At 41.9% G+C, this 19,467-nt stretch overlaps 1 protein-coding gene across 4 annotated transcripts in view; it reads right to left on the bottom strand.

Moving 5' to 3' along the window:
* Tfap-2 (transcription factor AP-2) overlaps positions 1 to 19,467 on the bottom strand; it is a 197,300-nt gene that overhangs the window by 123,185 nt on the left and 54,648 nt on the right. For 2 of the 4 annotated variants that reach the window (XM_072007421.1, XM_072007422.1), the window contains exon 1: positions 4,031 to 4,758. The exons of the other annotated variants lie outside the window; for them this stretch is intronic. Coding sequence is in view for 1 of the 2 variants with exons in the window: in XM_072007422.1 (XP_071863523.1) it covers positions 4,031 to 4,075 (45 nt within the window). In the remaining variant the exon portion in view is untranslated. Of the gene's footprint in view, positions 1 to 4,030; positions 4,759 to 19,467 lie in introns of those variants that run through there. 4 annotated transcript variants of the gene reach the window in all.

The raw sequence follows: 19,467 nt of genomic DNA, 5'->3' as shown, positions 1-19,467 counted from the left end.
TATGTTTCCCTCGATATTTACTGACTTCACTTCAATAAGTTTTCCAGCATTATATACTCTGTGGTAAAATCTATGAAATAGTTTTAGTTTCTCACCCATAGTAATCAAAATTACAGGAATAACTTGTTGTAAATGCATTGCATTGTTTATTGCGTTATTGCATTATTAATTCCCTACATTTTTATCAAATTTATGATTTAGGTGATATTAAATTCAGTAATATAACTAGAGTACTTAAAGTAATCGTAAATCGTAAAGACGATAATATGCTATATTAAGAAACTTCATATCACGAAGATGAGAAAAGATTATATATCTGCTCCAAGATAGTCGCCATTAACACTTCTACTTTTACAGTATAAAACTCGTATAATTCCTACAAAGATTTTGTAGCTACAAACAAACTATATCAAAGTGTACGATTATCCATCCAAGAAGAAGTTCCTTGAAAGACCATTAAACACCAATTACCTACACAGCTTTACTTACAGGAAAAATTCATCCCCAACTAGAAACTGTGAATACGTGCAACATATCTTGGACGTCAACAAAAGTAATCGTCGATCGTAAAGCATCGAAGGCGTTAACAGCAACAACAAAATTGTTAGAGCGGCGTCTACTTCTCCGCCCAGCCGGACGACGATTAACAGCCTAATAACTGTTTATACTCTCGAGTTCGAGCGCTAATTCCAGCGCGCGTCGGTCGCCGATTTTTCTCAGGTTACGTTCCGTTTCCTCCGATACGCAATTCGCGGCGCAATTAACGCTATTCGTCGTTACCGGTTATCATTACCAGCCACATTATTGCAATTATTTTTCGCCGCGCCGCCAGAAATCGTCGTTGTGTTAACGTAATTATATCGTTCAGCCATTTTTTGCGGTCAGCTCGAGCACGTCAATTACGAACTTCATCGCCGGTTCGAAAAATCCGCCGACTATGACACAGAAAGGCGAGATCGTAATGGCAGATATTAATTTTGCTAATTGTTAGTTTGTATCTTTGAATAGAACAATATTTCATCGAGTCTCGGTAATTTGAATTTATTGGATCCGTACGAGTGTTTTGTGACATTTCAGTGGAATTGTTGATTAACTTTACGATATCATTAAACAATATCATACTAGAAATTGATTAACTCCGCGGTGTCGTTATATAATACACCTACACGCTTGTTCCTGAGCAAACAGCAGGTTGGAACGAAGTAATTTTTAATTTCCGTGATGCGTTTCGTAATCAATGTTGAGCCGATATATGTAGCTAAATAAAGCGTGTAAACTTCCGTCACATATTTACCTTTCGCTTTGATAAAAAAGAAAACAGTCTGCAATTTCTTGGTCCGCAGGAACTTCATGAAAATGTAAATCACGATATTTACTCTTGAATGATAGAATTAATCATGCATAATATTTACATAATGTCACAATGTATACGTCGGCGTAATTTGTACTAAAAAGGATGTGGAAGGGTCATTTTATACGATATTAATTTCAGACGCGATAAAATTGTGGATTATGAGAATAGTTTGATAACCAATCAACTAATTAAAAAACTAACTCGCTCCCTTCGCTCTAAAAAATTTAATTAATCTACGAATACGATGCGTAGAGTTCCAAACGCAAAAGAAACGACAAAGCTAAATAGGGCAATATAATATCGTCACCATATTGACAACAACCGTATTTCATAGAATTTTCATTTCGTCGTCTACTGACAGCAGCATTTAAAGGTTTAAGAGTTAACTATAAAGTTAAAATTAGTCGCGTTTCAAGCTCCAAACTGGGCATATATCCATTTGTCACCTCATGCAAACGATACATATTCCATTTCGTTTAATTTGCCAAAAGAACAAGAAAATTACGGGACTGGAGTATAGACTTATGAACAAAGTGGCAAGAAAATGTACCTCATCCCTCCCACGCGCGATGGATACGAATACTCGCGTGTCCAACGAGAAGCTTCCAGCGAGGGTTGAAACTCGCGGCCGCCATTCACGCTTGTAAAATACGCGCGAACTCGCGGCCGGCGCGAGCCACTCACACGCTTCACCATTCAAGCCGTGCAATAGAGGCAACCACCGTCAAGAATGATTTCATTGTGGCAAGATTTTACGAGTCGCTGTTAAAGCCTGTCATTACAGGCCGAGCTGAGATGCGCGAACGCGTTGCCCCGACACCGTTTGCTCCACGCAACAAATTCCCAATGATTTACCGCTCAATTTTATGAACTTATATTCCATAAGACTGACGTATCTATTTCACTTAAATGCGTCCCCGGGGCGCATGACGAATCGACGGACTCGTAACGCCATTGTGTCGGTTTATTACCCCCGGCCAGGTGTATACGTCCCAGATACGTAGCAGATAGTTGAAAATGAATGAATAGATCGGCCTGGACCGCGAGATTCCTCGTAATTGTAAAACGATACGAAGGTTCGAAGTCACGAGTACCAATTGAATTTACGCAGCGAAAAGGACGGTTATATGCAGTCATGATGGCGGCCGAAAGTATGATATTCGGCCTGAAACTTATAGCGCATGGGAACGGAATGCAATTTTTTGTCGAGGGGATGGTAATCGAGTTTGCGTCGGAGCGACGGATGGTCCATTTTCGTAGTTTTGTTTCGTTTGAGTGTAAGTAGATGGTGAAATAGAGAGAAGTGACAGAAACTTGAAGTTCCGTGTTTGTATAGTAAATGGGCATTGATTTTTTAAATAAAGCTAAGTCTGTTGTGTTTAGAAATTAGGCTGTCGTAGCTGTCTCTAGAATTTAGCAGATCATAATAACGATTTTTAATAAATATGCAAAAGATATATGACATAATATTTAATATATTACAGTTGCGACACAATCGCGCCTTTTCAAACCAAAGAAATAGTCTCTGCTATTAATTTGTTTTTATAATATTCTATCTGCTATTCCCGAAGCAATTCGCTCGATCAAATTTATGAACTAGCGTTTATTATAATCTCAAAGCGTATGACTAAAACAGCATGATTTCTATAAGTAATTCCGTATTTCCCCGCGTAATATCTTATTATCTAAGACTTATCCACTGATTTCTTGCTAGATACGTTCTTCTAAGAAGGATGTTTTTCATAATACAAAGAAAGCCGACTTGTAAGAATCATAATTCATTTTTCATCTCAAGACGCCTTATTACCGATGAAACTAGCCACTCGAGATTCCCAGAAATTTGATTGAAACCGCCTTGTTATTAACTATCGCATCGTAGAAACTCGTAACATTCTTAAATACTACAGAGAAATCTTATGAGTAGATACTTACACATACATCGTAGACCTTAGTTTCATAGATGCGCGAGAAATACAATTTACCGATAAACGCTTTCGCTCGACACTCGGCGTATTGAAGACGGCTCGCTAATTTATTTATCTCCGAATGCTAGAAAGTTTAGTCACGTTCTAAGGTGTGTCCTTATAGGATTCGCAAGAATTCAACCTGCGCTGTCAGGCGATTCCGCGAGAGGCTTGAGAAAACATTACTGGATGAAGGAGATAGTGGTTAAGCGTGCCTAACAAAAAGGGAATTCCTTCCGTGTCATTCAAAACGAACCTGTGTTTCTACGTCATAAACATCCGACAGAGAGAAAAAACACGCAACACGGGCCACACGAACGCTAATATCTTTCATTATAAATCTTGCGCCTTGAAAATTCTCATTGAAATATCCGAGAGTTAGATTCAATATCATAAACTTAATGATACTCTTCGCTAAGATAAAGGCACGACATGGACGTCAGCTGCATTTGTAAGTACACGCATGTTCCGAGTACGGGAAAATTGTACGTTATATGGCATCGGTAGGATAAACTGCGACTGAATCTGTTGCTTTCAGGAGAAAGCGATTTGCGTCACCAACGTTATTATCTCGATATCTATGATATTTTACGAAGGAAAATACCTATTACGTAAAATCAAATTGCACGCTTCTTCTAATTAATCCTTGCAGATCGACTTCCTTTTAAAAATCACCAGACCCGTCACCGACTATATCTTGAAAAGAGTTTACCATTTGATGCATTCTCGCGGTGTTGTAGTAGTCTAGATTCGGCATCCGGCCTCCTGTTGTCGTTAATCTAGCCGTAAGAACAGAGTACACTTGCCAGCGGAATGGCCACGACGACTGTCCTAAGAGCTCGAGGAACCGGCGTTATTCGCGTATCGCGATCATTACACTCTTACAAGCACTGCCTTCGCGCACCACTGTATCGAACAATCCAAGCCTGGCCGAACGTGTGTGCCTCGTAAACGTCCGAATGATCCTGTTGATATCGAATCCTCGTCTTCAACGTGTGCGTCGACAGGCTGCGACGCGACACGAGTTTCCGCGAGTCCGTGCGAGGTCCATACGTGAGTTCGTTCTCCGGACGATCTCCGTGCGTCGTGGAAAACGGTGAGACACGAGGGTGATGTCCCAAAACCGTGCAGAACACTTTGGAAGTGACACACGCGCGCACAAAGGGGACAAGACCGTGAAAAGCCGCCGTAAATCGCACGTAGTTTCGCGAAGCGACCGCGTGTTTGCTCGCCGGCTACCTGTCTCTGCGGGGCTTGGGCCCGTTCCCAACGAAACGTCGACGAGGTGGGACGGAGCGGACGGAGACTGAGAACGGACAAGAAAGGTGCGAGCAAAGGATGGAAAAACAGGGGAGAAAGGGGTCGACAGAGCGGCGAGATATATCGAGTTACTACGGCACACGGTGGATATTGTTTTCCGATATCTCGAGCTTTGTGTATAGGTATTCGCCTTAAACCGTCGTACACGCAGGAAGACTCGAGGGTTACTGCGCCCGCGGGGCCTTAGCTACCAGATAGACGCGTCGCGGAAACAGCTCGGGGTGGGAACTGGGATGGGCCTTAAGGCCTGAATCATTTTCGAACGACCGTTCATTGGTCGAGGGGCCCTGGAATGGGCCCAATCGCTGGTTTCTCCGTCGTGATCGTCACGTGAACACGGGACGCCCAGCTCGTATGGGATTGGTTAGACTGCCGGTACTAGCTCGCATATGCTCGCCGCTCTCTCTTCGTCCCTTCCGTTCCTCTCTGATTGTCTCTGTTCGCTGTGCCGCGGATAAACCCCCGGATAATGTCATGGTGATTTTATTTCTTGAATAAAGGACGAGTCTTTATTTCGTACTCCTCTGCCTCCCCCTCTACGCCATCGGGCCCCGCGATCTTGCGGCCCGATATTGGTGCAGCTCGAAAGATACGAACCCTAGCTTCGAGCTCGCTGCGACTCTCGCGCTCCGTGCCATCAGGAACCAGCTCAACTGCTGCTTCCAACCAGCTCACCACTTTTGCCTTTTATCGTTGCGTCGGTTCGAGTTTGTTGGTTGGTTTTTCTTTTTTTTGTCTACAGATTACAGTGACGCGGAATGTTTTGTTTCTGTTACTCTTTGTTCAAAAAATGAGGACACCGTCAAGTGTTTTTCGCGAAGGTAACGTTATTGTTGCGCGACGTAAACACTGTTAGGTTGCAGTTTTGAACTTACATATAGGAGAGACTAGTACGTTTCGACTTATAATATTTAGAGTAACGTTAGGTTAAAATTTTAATCGTCTAGTCATAGAGAATATAAGACTTAAAAGAATCTGTGTTTGATAGCAACTGTAGCTTAAAATTCTCGAGCAGAATTTTTCATCGATGATAACGCATAGATTTAGTTTCTTTAACATCAAGTTGTCTTCTATAACTGGATTAATTATCTATTCAAAGTATCGTTCGATTAATTACTACAAACCTGAATTATTTCGCATATCGCAAGCAGGTTTTTGCTACATTTCTTATACGATTCTGCTTTTTTTCGAGGACAATGTGCCAACGGTAATCGCGTTATTTCTACGATGACACGGCCGAACCTACTACTACACAGTTCGAATCTTTGCTGACCAAGCGAACACATTCAATGCGAATAGTTCCATCGTTCTGGTCAACGACCCTATTTAACCTGAGGGCAATCCAGAGGGTAGATTTCTGATCGGCTACCTGAGCAATGAACGAATGAATGAAATTCCTTCGACCGTTTCGTAGAACGTAGCTGTCCCGCTCGACTTTATTGCTTCTACGACCTACAACTTCTTGTACCGTTGATGACGGTCATCTTCATTGATGGAACGCGTTGAATTTTAATTTGGTCATGATCCTCGTCACGGAACTGGTATTCATGAAATTTACATTGCTGAATATCGTGATTGTGCCTGATGAATAATTCGTGTGAACGCTTGTAAGTGATGATTATTAAGTTTTTTTATTATTTTTCACTACCGTGTATGATTTATGACTGTACGTTTCGCACTGTGCGTTCTAAATAGAGTAGATTAAATTCCTCTTTCTCTATAGTGAGTGCTTTATATGACAAATATAGTTTTCAAGTGCTACCGCTCACTTTATTCTTCCTCTAGTAACATTATAATTTCATTAATATCTTCGAAATGATCAGTCATGTTGTAGTAAAGACTGTATATTAGAGACTTGTAGGAGTAGTATGAGATATATAGGATATATAGAATTACTACGAAAAACGTAATTTAATAAAACCAGGGTTTAGAACTTTATAACAATTTAACGAGTTTCGTTAACTCTAGAGACACCTAGACGAAATTAAGATGCCCCCGCAGACGAATTGTGCTGGTTTTGCACAGGAGATACGCGTACGGGCGAAGGAGGAATTCCAAAGATGAAATTACCTTACGAGGAATTCCTGAATCGGTTGTACGAACGCCGCAGTTAGGTCCGAATCGTGACAGCCCAGGGCGTGCACGCGAGCCTACAAGAAAATTTCAGATCGAGCTGGCGAAATTGGAAGGAAGGGCTTTTAACGAGATGCGGTCATCACTGTGATGCCCAAACCTACGCTCATCCTTTTACGACCATTCCTTCCGCTCGTGTATTCTTTATTTCCCTCGAATTTTCTCTTTTTTTCCCCCTACCATGAATTAACGATAAACGCCATCTCGACGTTTTCATCACGCTCCGAAACTTTTATTTATGTCACTCGCGTGTCATATAATAACTACGAATTGCCTCGATTCATGCTTTATTTCGAATTTATCGTCATTTGTAAATTGATATTACCATCGAAAGGATCGTGGAGCGATCGCGAGGTATATATCTCGCGTTTCGTTGAATTAAATTTGATTTGAAATCTATTTTGCAAATGCATGCAGACGGGGGTTTGTTTGATCAAAGCTTTGTCACGTAAAGAAATCCGTGAAAAAAATTGCTGTTCAATGCGTTAATAAAACTGCCCGACTATATTTCCATAACTTCTAACGAAACAACGATAAAAATGCGAATAGAATATTCTGCAGAGTGTTAAAGTTTCACTAAACTTCTATATACATATTTCGATCGATCGTGCCATTTGACAAAAGAAGAAGATACATTAATATCGACGTTCTCGGTAAACCAAGATTTACAATTCCCATTCTCCGACCCAATCTACACCATCCCTAAGATCCACCTCGTTAATACCAAGGAAACACTGTTCCATCTTAACCAACACGAAACGTTCTCTTCGTCGAACCACCATAAACCAACCGACACGCCACTTCCTCCTCCATTCATTTCGAAAAGGCAAACTAGCAACTCGATCGAGATCTCACTGGCGTTTCGAAATGCTCGTCAGACAACGGCGGAATTTCGTCTGGTGGGGTGATCGAGGCAATTCAGACAAGGCTCTAAGTAGAATACGCTTTCCCGTAGAATGATGGAACACAGCACAAAAGGATGCAGCGTTCTGTACACGCCGCCGCGTATTGCAAATTTAAACCGGCGTATATCTCAGGGCGTAACCAAAGAGGTAGGTAGGTTGGTAGGTAGGTATAAGGGATCTTATTGATCTGGTAGCCCGGGGCGTGTCATCCTGGGCTGTTGGCCGCAGGGAGGACCGCGGCTAACCCTAAAGCAAAGGGGGTTCCCCGTGGCTGGCGCATGCGCCCACGAGACCGTTTTCTCTGCCCAGAGGGCTAACTTACACCAATCACCAGGAGCTAGAAACCCTTTTCGCCGACGGGGTACGCCAAGAACTTCCCTCTTCATGAGGGAGAGAACGGCTATGTAGAGTACATAGTACGTGTATATATCGTTGGCTGATCGTCCGTCTGCTCTGCCCTCTGCTCCACCGAAATCGCCTCTATCCGTCTCGGAATGTTTCCCTCGTGGCATCGGCCGAAAGACACCATTCAACCAGCCAACATTATTATTACCGCCATTATTACTATGGCCTTTGTTCACGCGTTGCCCTTCGTTCCTAGTTCGCTACAAGAGCTTCGCTCGGGTTTGCTTTTCGACTTACGGTGGCATTTGACGCAAGGAAAAACGAGAGATAGATGTTTCTCGGGAAGACGATGTTCTTAATGCTGGATGAAGTAGACTTTGTAAGGTTTAGATTTATTGGAATATGAACTCATCCAGGCATAATTGCGACATCTATGGTTGCTAAGATTAATATAAAAATTGAGTATATTTGGTATATAACGTTCCTGTACTATGTAACTATATTGAAATACAAATAGATTGTGGAAAAGCCAAATTGTTATCAGATTTTCTAACCGATCCTTGAGGCTAGCTTGTTTCATGGAATTCGTCGGTCAAAGTTACGTTCATTTATTTTTTGGACGGTAAAAAGTCAAAGACTAAATAATTTTTGGGAATATGATTTAATGTTACCAGTAATTTCGAGCAAGAATATGTACTTTGTATTTCATAATCTTCCGATCTGGTTTGTCTTGTGCAGAATTCACAAGCGGCGATCGAAAGGTAAGATAACCGGCATCCCTTTATCACTGGGGAGCAGCGGCACGATCTGTTATTAGTTTTGCAGTCGTAAAGAAGCTAGGCGCGTTTAACATACGGCATGACGATCTATACGCTTCTAAACCAGTTCTTGGCATCGTATGAGTTATAAAGACATTACACTTCTAACGCTGTAATTACAACAGTCCAGTGGCTATAATATTTCCGAACGCATTCTTCTTGGAGAAACTGCATATCTACTATGATTTTCCTACACGGAAGTAAATATAGTATATATTTCGAGATGCTGCTTGATTTAAACGATATAATCTTTGATCAAGAATATCAGTGAGGAAAGAGTGAAAAAGTTCGAAATTTTATTTGCTAACTTAATAGGATCATCCAAATTTCTATATAAATTTAATCTCAATTTATCAAAAACTATTGGAAATCTGGTATGTGTAAATATTTTATGCTCTTCCTTCAATATCAAAGATCTATTACACGACCATGTAATCTTCAAGCACTTGCTATAAGTTCAGCCTAACTTTATATTCTCCTTTACTCTTACAACGAAACAAGAAAATTACCTAAAAATACTAATCTTTAATATGTCAAGTCTCTTATCGTTACTATAAAACCGTCAATCTTTATAGATTTATATATTCATCGAATACAATCTTCCTACCGCCTTTCACATTACATCCACGCTTATCATTTTCTTTTTTTACAGAACCACCCCCGTTTCAAACAAATTCCATTAGCTTCGTGAAGTAAACTTCAGAAACTTAACCATAGTGATCGGTATAACTTGGAAGCTGATTTCAGCCAAAGAAACGATCTACTCACATTTACCTCTGCGTAAAAGCGGTGAAACGAGATGACTGTGAACGTCGCGATCGTGACGGATAGCCTAACAGCTGTGTCGCGAAAGGTTAAAAGGTAGCGAAAGAAGGGACGTCGTGGGCGTACGTGGCGATATTTAACGAGCACGCTAACTATTGGTACTTATCCGGCGCGGTGTTTACACGCACCGTGTTATGGACTTCTTTCGCATGTTCTTCTTGTCGCTCCACCTCGGAGCGACTTCGAGTCTTCGCGCGAAGCTCATAAATCACCGTGAAAGTCGGCACTACGCTACTACAAGGGCTGAACGGACGCGACATACACTGGAAAATGGAAGGATATCGAAATTAATAATATTTTAAACGTATATCGATGAAACCGACGTTCCTTCGGTTTTTAATTTTGATCTTAAATTCCAATTAATCAAGCGGCAGATTAGAAATCTAGAACACCGCAGAGTAATCTGTATCATTTAAAAGTGTAATGAAAGAACAAGCATATAAGTTTTTCAAACGTCTAATAAGTATTCGATTGCTGTGGAAGAATTATCCTTTTTTGCCTGTTTCTTTTTCCTCTGTTCTGCAGTTTGTTGTCCAAGTTCGAAGATTTTCTGAGAGAAGCTTCCAAAATCTGAATTAGAAAACATCTCCTAGATCGAACAGAAAAGCATTGGAAATTTTTACTTCCATTTTTGTGGTGCAAATATGTTGTCACGTATATGGTGCAAAAATAAAATAATGCTTCCAAATTAATTACCCCAACTCATCGGAGTCTTGATAAATAAATCGATCATTCATAAAAACATGAAAATTCTTGGCATCCCCGGTGGACAGGTAGTAATATAAACCGATTACGAAAGGTATTTCACCGTGCCAGCCAGTTTTTCTTTCTCTCTTGTTCTCTTTTATCTTTTTCATTTCGAAAGAAGCACGAGCAAATACGCTTTACAAATTCCAATTAGTTGGGCCGCTTAATATCGATTCAATCGCACGGTTTAATATCGATTTTTAAATATTTGTCCAGAATATCTGCGATGTGTTTTTAATTATACGTTACAAATATGTTAATAAGACACACGATACCGGAGCATAATTTAATCGGCAACGTTGAGCACGATCTCGCGTATTTCGTGTAGCCGGACCGAGACCAGTTTCCATGTAAACTCGTCGAATACGATTTCGGTAAATAGCCGTGTACGCGGCTGACAGTCCCGCTCTATGTACACAACTAGTTTCCGGTAAGCACGCGACGCTTGATCGAGTGAAAATTTCCGATATCAATGTCTATTATGGATATTAAACTTCTTGCGCACGATACGCGAACGCCTGAACTTATTTATCGCTACGTTTCGCTCGTCTTCTAATTTCTCCTCGCCATTTGATCATAGGTTGAATGGTTGTAACGAAAGAGAACCGACAGTGGCATATTTTGCCAAAGGGAAGTTCGTGGAATGATAGATTGTTCTACTCAGATGAACACTGTCTCCGGAAGTAGTTAGAACCGGAAAAAGATCTTTGGATATGGATATGGTAGACAGCAAACTGCCAGGTATGATCTTGGAGAAAGTGATCACTGACTGATCACAGAATGGACGCCGTTTGTGATAGATAATTGGTCAAGAGGAAAAAAACAGTAGCTTCAAACACACCCGCATCCGTGAGAATTTTATACATGAAAATTAATTAAAGTGATAAATACGTGATCATCCTTTAAATGATGATACACGACGACAGACGCTGGCAACAAGTTATCACGTGAACCTTTTTGGTAAGCAATTATGATAATTAGTACAGAAGTGAAAATTATTTTAATCGTCCTTCCATGTTCCTCGCGTAACCGTGAAGATATATCTTTTTCAATATCACGGTCTCTTGCGACGCTTTTTTAATTTCGAAAACGTTCCAAGTTACCTAGATTATTATTTGCCGTAGATATAAGTGAAAAAAAAAAAAAAAAAGAAAAAATGAAACGATATGGGGAAGTACTCAAGAAATGAATATATGTACGAGTTTTCGTTGGAAGTACACGTGTACGAAGAGAAATCCGCAATTTTGCCAGCGGCGTTTCAAACTCTGCTCCGTGATAGTTATCGTGTTCCGATAAATCGAGCGCGTGTTATCCTTAGACACCGGTGAGACACAGTAAAGCGAGAAACATAATGCTCAAACATCATAACAAAAGAGCTGATGAAATTTCAGTCTCGTGAAACTTTTCCATTCCCTTCGATCCACGGTCGGACGATAATTGGATTCCAAGCAGAAAGTTGAAAGGGAGAGCAAAATCATTCAAACAAGGAGTTAAGAAACGCTAAACTATGAAAACGTAAATCTAGAGATTAAATATCCAAGGTAAAATGAATACATGTGTTTAACGCGCATTCGATAAAATTATATTTTTGCTGAATGTTTGATTTCCGCTACGCGTACCAAGATGTATTTTATTCTATTAAATATACTAAATATATTGGATATTTTATTACGTGATATTTCATTTGATCGATTGATAATTCTTCAATCGTTTAGCGAAATATCGAGTAATATCTCGTAATTGAAATATTTAAAATCAACTTCCCATTTCTGATGTAATTAAATTATCTCCGAATTTAATTGAAATTCAAAGTAACAATAAAAAGTTATCAACCCAAACACTGGAAATCCAATCATCAAAAACTCAAACCAGTTCAAAATCGATACAGTAGTACCCTTTACTTATTCCCTAGCACAAACCCAAGTTACTCGTCTCTCCAAGCATTCGCTCATTAATCTCCATTCTACTCGAAACGCAAATCACCCTCCATCATCGATGACTCGATATACTCCCTTAAAGCAACCGCGAAACCACAATCCCCCTGCGTTCTGCAATCCCATTCGGTAGAATCGTTGAAACCGCGGCGCCTCGTTAAATCTCGGCTAATCTACTTCTCCCATTTGACCATGGCCGGACAAGAACCATGGAAATCCGGCGAAACGTCGAATCTCCGACAAAGCAGAGCATCTCTTGAAAATTTGCCACGGATCTTAAAGTACGGTCACTCTGGTCTATAAATGGAGGGCGGCGGACACTCGTCGACCCCTTTTCGGCGTAATTCGGCCGATGTATCCTCCAGCCGAAGATAATACGCGCTCTCATTCGCTTGTGAGCGGTTTTCAAGAATATAAAAGACAGTGGAAGAACGCACACGAGAATAGAAGGAAAGAATAGAAGGAAACGAAGCGGACGGGAGGTGCGCTGCACAGCGCTGCAGAGGAACAGAAAGGGTTGGAACGAGGGTAGAGGCGGAGGAAGGACAAGGCAGAGGGCGAAACAGAACGCGAGGAGAGCTGGAGGTGAGAGGGGGGCAGACGTCGGTGCATAATCGATGATCACAGTCATAATAAATGAAGTATGTCTTGGTAGGAGGTGGGTAGGGTGTAGGTACCTGACGACGGCCCCGGGCGTCCACAGGAAGATCATCTTCTCCGGCCGTAATCCGAGGTGTGCGTCGCGTATCGCGTATCCGATCGGAATCTCCAGCACTCCCCTGGACCGGACCGAAAGTAGCTAATCATAATAACGTGCCGGTACCCTAGTACCCAGGTGCGTGCACGCCCTGCTACGATTACCCGGCATTATAAATTTCAGTTGCCCTCGACGCGTATAAAGTCTCGCTCTCCTCCGTTGCTTTCCTCTTCGGGTCGAACAGAGCAACGCTCAAGAACAGGATAAGAGTTTGTCTTTTTATTTTTATCATCGTTGCTTCATTGCCGTGGATATCGACGAGGCTACGGCAGTGTAAAAAAGAAGTCGTTGAGGAATCGCCACGAGATGGCGGACATCTGGAATAATTTGGGTACCGTATCGTGGCCATCCTCATTGTACGTGCGTATTGTGTGAACGAGGTGTGTTCGTGCGTAACGACGACCGGTGGAACGAAAATGTGAGATTGTCGCGTACGTTTATTACGGCCGCCACGTTCTTGCTCATTGATTTTTTGGCTGGCACCTTCGGCCGCGAACCGACGTACGCTCATCGCTTCTAGAGCGAATCCAGTTCAATGCGAAACTTGAACTACCATGACGAGTCGCGAATAGTAGACGTGTTAGTAGAAGCGAATAGCTAGGTGTGACGTAAAGAGTACAATTTTCGTAATTGAATTTGAAAGAAAGAATAATTTGGAAACTTTCGTAAAATTTAATATATGATATAGAGACTTACGTAGAATATCGATCTACAGATTACGAACTTTCACGCCGTTTTATATTTGAAATAATTTCTTTTAATTTCAAAAAACTCGATCCATAACTATCGCGTATTTCTTTCTAATATTTTTCTCCGATAACGGAAGCAACAACTGCAACGCCATCGTAGGACGCGGCGCGACGTAACAAAGATTTGACTAAAAATAACCTTAAAATTTGTAGTCGAAACATCAAAACAACGTTTTGACGCTATAGGTACAGACAAAGCTTGGAAAATCAGCTTTCAACTACACTCGATTCACGCTCCCTTTTGTTCCGTTGCACTGTAAACGAAGTAACAAAGATACATCCAACAGACCGGGTGTACTGCGAGATACAACCAGCCCTCAAGGGCCAACCACCCTTTTCAATTGAAAAACGTAAACACCTAAATTCAACCTCTCATATCAGCCTCTAATTTCAGAAATTCGTGCGCATCGATTCAAGAACAATCATTAGCTTTTCATCTATGTTCTATCTAAACTGCTCTTAACGATACTTTCTCCAGCGATCGTTCTCAACTTGCTTTCCTCTCGAATTAAAAATCAATCTCTATATCTCTCGAATGATTTCTCTCGCGTCTGGCAACGAGCATATCGTTGGATCTCGGTGAATTTTCCATAGGCATAACGCAGCATAAATCTCCGACGAGTTCGGTGAACGACGCGTTCGCATCGTTTAATGCTTTCTCGCGCAAGTTGGAACAGCCGAGAGGGTGGCCGAGCGCGAAATGTACACGGACCGCACGGTACGGGGAGACGAGGGAAACGATTGCGTGGAAAAGGGAGAAGGAAAGATCGAAAGATGGAAAAAGACAAACGAGAAAAGAAGGACACAGATAGCGATGGCAAGACAAAAAACAGACAGAGAGTGAGAGAGAAATAGAGAGGGAGGCATCGAAGTTGGAATTGATCGGAGGAGGAAGGATTGGAGGGACGGAACGGAGGGTTGCCCGCAGCGCAAGCGCCCCTCAGGCGACGTCACATTGATTCCTCCGGGAAGAGCTTACAAAATGGCCGCCGGCGTTCCATTCCTTCCTTGCTATTCGTACAGGGTAGGCTTCCGTCTATCTAGGTCTCTTTGTCTGAGGTATATGCGAATGTGGGTGGCTGCCGTGGCGCGCGGGCCCACGGGGGTATGAGGAAATCGATGCACCTTAGGGAGAGGAACCACCGGTGGTGTTCTCCGCCTTCCCTCTCGCTCTGTCTCTCCTTTTTTCACTTTGGCTTGTAGCTCGCGTATAATCTCGCTAGAGCTAACCAGCTCTGTCTCGGAGAAGCCGCCGGATGACTGGATGGCTATGTGTTTGGCTGGATGGATAGAGAGAACGAAGGAGAGTTGCCAGCGCGGAAGGAATTGAATTATCAAGCGAGGCGGAAGGTGCAACCTCTAAAGATAAACCGGCTTCCTAAAGTGAATCTTAATCTGATACCGACGATGTAACCGTTTGCTGGATACTCACGGCAAATAAGCTCGCTTTCGGTCGTCACTCGTTTCTTCGTCCGAAAGCTCTCGCCGCGATCGGAGGTAAGCGAGAAGCGTTGTTTCGTGCACCAAGAATTTCGACCTGATTCGTTAAATCGGAAATCGGCCGTCGACTGGTCAGTGATTTCTGTAGAACGAGTGAAAATAGACTTGGGTTTTCGCAGTGTACTTCACTGGAACTACTTTACTTTCGAAGTGATTACATAAGCGATGGATAGTTGTAAATTTACGTTCTTTGATTGTAAGCTTCGTTTGCGTGACTACACCTGCTCCATTTGTGAATTGTTCTATAGGAAATAAACAAATATTCGTACAAATATGACAAATTAATTCATAACTTGTGTGTGCGCAGTAGAATTTCAATTGCAATCAAGCCCCATGTTCATATAATCCGCTCACATTTCAACTAAGAGAGCTTATGCGACGAATGATACTGATCACAGCGAAGGACAATTATTTATTATTCCCGCGACACTCAAAATTTTGCTCTAATATTGTTGTAGTTGCAGTTCGTAATTATAGGAAGATACTGTTGTGATTACTTACTCTTTCGACCAATTACTTATGCATGTAAATTATACGTTCAGCAGCTTAAGTTCTGCATTATTCCGTAACATTGAAGCTTAAGTATCGACACGCACACCATTCGATCTTGTAGTTTTTGTACAATTATGTATATTACCGAACATATAAAATTTCTGATTTAAATTAAAGGATGATTATAAATAAGTAACAAAAATATTAAAAACACGATAAAAGCCAGATAAAGAATATTTTGTTCCATATCTCAAACTTTAAATTAATACCAATACACTTACGATATACGCCAAAATTTGTTCCACAGTTGTATTTATCCATTGCAAACATGCATTCCCAATATGTACATCTATTTCGACAAAAAAATTGTTTTCGGTTCGGATTACAAATAAAAGCAAGATATTATCAACCAATATGATTCTCTCAAACCTTTACAAACAGATCGCTCTAAAGAGATTAAAATGCATAAAAAAACGAAATTGGAGTACATTGATATACTGTAAACGCCACGTTGAAATAGTTCGTTAGAATAGGACATCATGGTTAATTATTATTGCAATCGAATTATTATGCAATGCACAAGCTGCATAAATTATGCTGGCATCGAGTATCTGTGTTCTTTTGTATTGCGAAGACTTCTGCGTTCAATACAGAGGATTAATTCGGATCTGTAATTGCGGCGTGTGCGTATGCCATATCTGACCCTGTATGCTCGCTGTGCATCTGCCTAATCGCATTATGACAACGTCATGAAAATGACAGGCAGCAGCCTACTAGGTTAGTTCACGTCCACCGATTGCAAAATTTCAGGTAAAAGAAAGGAAACAGCAATGAAATTGAGGGTATCACACACGATAACGACCACTAAACTTGCCGGCATTCGCGTAATTAAAAGGGGCAATACGTAAAAAGTCATGAAATTTTACAAGTGAAAAGTGATGCAAAAGGATAAACTCAAACTTTATCTTGTTTCATTAATTGAAATATTACTATTTCTTTTCTGCTTTATTTTAGAGTTACATGTTACTTTAAATTAGTAAATAGTACTAAAGATTAATTTTCTACGGTGTTAACTGATATCGTCGTTCTGTTAATATTACCTTCCAATGCATAGAGGAGCATTGAAATTTAATTAAATGGCACTTTCTATCAATTCAATATGTTATTAACATAATTACACAGAATTCCGGCTATCGATCATACCATGAATCGTTGGATGATAACCAAATAATGGGAATGTGATTAAAACCCCTTTTTTCATAGGTCGGTAAAAAAAGCAACATATTATGCAATCATTTGTTGTTTTCGTTGCGTGTAAACTTATTAATGATATTCTTTTACTGGCAAACCGAGTATCGCTAATGACATTTTACGATCGCCCGATGTCGGGATATGCGTTTCTTCAAACTGTACACGTAGCGAGTGAGCAATGTGTTTATGCAAATTTGCACGGGTACTTGTTTACGTGTATAAGTACACATCGAGCGTGGCGATATCGAATGTTACCGTTTTGCCGGAAGTCCTCATGTGCAAATGGGAAGTCTCGGTTTGCGGTGACCATGAAATGTCCAATGAATATAATATACGGTGCGTCGCGGTTGGTACACATCACCTTTCAGTTACCTGTCCCTGATTTGCAATAGGAAGCTGTCTTCCAGCGATACGAACATTCATCCAGATTCATTCAGTAATTGAAATGCAAAACGGGAATGAAATAATATCCTTATTGTACCTTTCTTTATACGAATTTCCCGCCATTATGAAACTTTTCACTTTCTGTCGTTATGAATATTACGGGTAAAAATTTCTAATTGTGACACGAATAATTTTGTTTTTTCTTTTTTTTATTTTGTTTTAACACGTTGGCTGTCGCGAGATGATCGAGAACGGACATACTAATAAAATATTTAATACATTTAACGCTACAATTTTAATATGCATAGTACAATGTAGGTATCGTGCTAAAATAAACGACATCAACACAGTATAAAATGTAAGACAGTTACGTAGCAGTTGACGCGTTAACACAGATGGCACACTGTCGATCTATTCTTCCATCTCCAATTTCATAAAAATCGTTCGAAACACGTCAGAGAGACGGAATAAAAGTATCACACCTGTCCACGTTCGCTTCTTGTTTTTTCCATCGAGCGAGAGGTCGTTGGCGCTCTGGATCTCGAGCGATGCTCGGCTCCCGATGAAACGTATCTTGGTCGTCAACCGAATATGCATAAATATCCATCAAGCGGCGCGATTCCTTCGGTACGTTTAATCGAACGACCTTTTTGTCGTTAGCAGCTCGGTGTGCGTGTCTAAACGGGGAGCTCCAGTCTGCGGTGACCATGAAATGACGCTTCAATATGCATGCGGTACACCGCTCTCTCACCCTTTCTCCTGGCCGCTGCATCCACCTACGTGTACGCGATAGCTTCCACCACCCCCTCTGTTCTCTCTTCCCCGTGGCATCTAGCTCTCCACGTTTCTCTCTGTCTCTCCTTCTGCCTCTCGTCAGACACATTCTGTACGGGGGTGGTTGCTGGTAGTGCCGGCTGGATCATTATCCATTCTCTTTCCCTCCCCGCGCCCCAAACCCATCTCCCTTCCGCCCTTCTCTTCTCCCTGTCCCTATCCATTCTCTTTCTCCAGCTATCTCCGTCCCTTTCTGTCCAGCCACGTATGCATATACTCGCACGACTCGCCGCTTCTATCTCCGTCGCTTCACTGTCGTTTCTCCCCCTCGATGGATTCTCTGGCTCGTTCTCTCTTTAACCGTCTGTCCTTTTCTCGCGACGTATCCGCGGCTGCCTGCTCTCAGCCGCTTCCCGGCAATCGTGATTTTCCGTCCCCGCGCCGACGGTCCAACATAAACCGAGAACTGCCGCCGCATGAGACCAGGCCAGATGTGACTACATACATTCCGCTTTGTGTCCCGCGGGTTATTGAAATTCCCGCGTGCGGACGAGCTCGCCGCCAACCACGCCGCGCTGCCACCACTGATCGCGCTGCATTTTCTCCTTTCGTCCTTTATACTCTCTCATTCTCTCTCTCTCTCTCTCTCACTTGTTTCTCCATCTCTGTCTCTATCTACACCTTCCTCTCTTCTTCTCTCACCCTGTCGTGCTCCTCGTATCTGTTTCCACCTTTATCACCTCGGTTTTCTCCTCCCTCGTCCCATGTCTCTCTGTTTTTTAATCTCTTTTCACGTTGTATCCTGTTCTGTTCGTTGCTCGGCTCCTTCCAATCCCTCGATCTCTATACCAGCCACCCACGATTCTTCTTTCCTTCTTCTTCGGGTTTCACGCTTTTTCCGGCACACGATTCGTCGTATCGTGCACGGAAGACCCGCTTCAGATCGCAGAAGCATTTCGTGAGTTCGAGGGAAACGGGTTCGCCGAAATAAACGCTGAATTACAATTTTAAATTAGATCTCTGGGGGCCCGGGAATCCGCAGCGTGTCGTGATACGGCGGAACCTCCGCCACCTCTGCCCCCCTCCCCCTCCGTCCCCGAGAATCACTGTAAACGATTTTTGTTACTTTTACCTCCACGTAGCTGCGCTTCGACAAATCACTTCGCTGCCTTTATTTCTATTCCTCGCAGAACGCACCAATTTCACGCAAATTTT

This window comes from Bombus fervidus, chromosome 7 (assembly GCF_041682495.2).
Source record: "Bombus fervidus isolate BK054 chromosome 7, iyBomFerv1, whole genome shotgun sequence".
NCBI lineage: Eukaryota > Metazoa > Arthropoda > Insecta > Hymenoptera > Apidae > Bombus > Bombus fervidus.
This window is presented reverse-complemented; position numbering and strand designations above follow the sequence as displayed.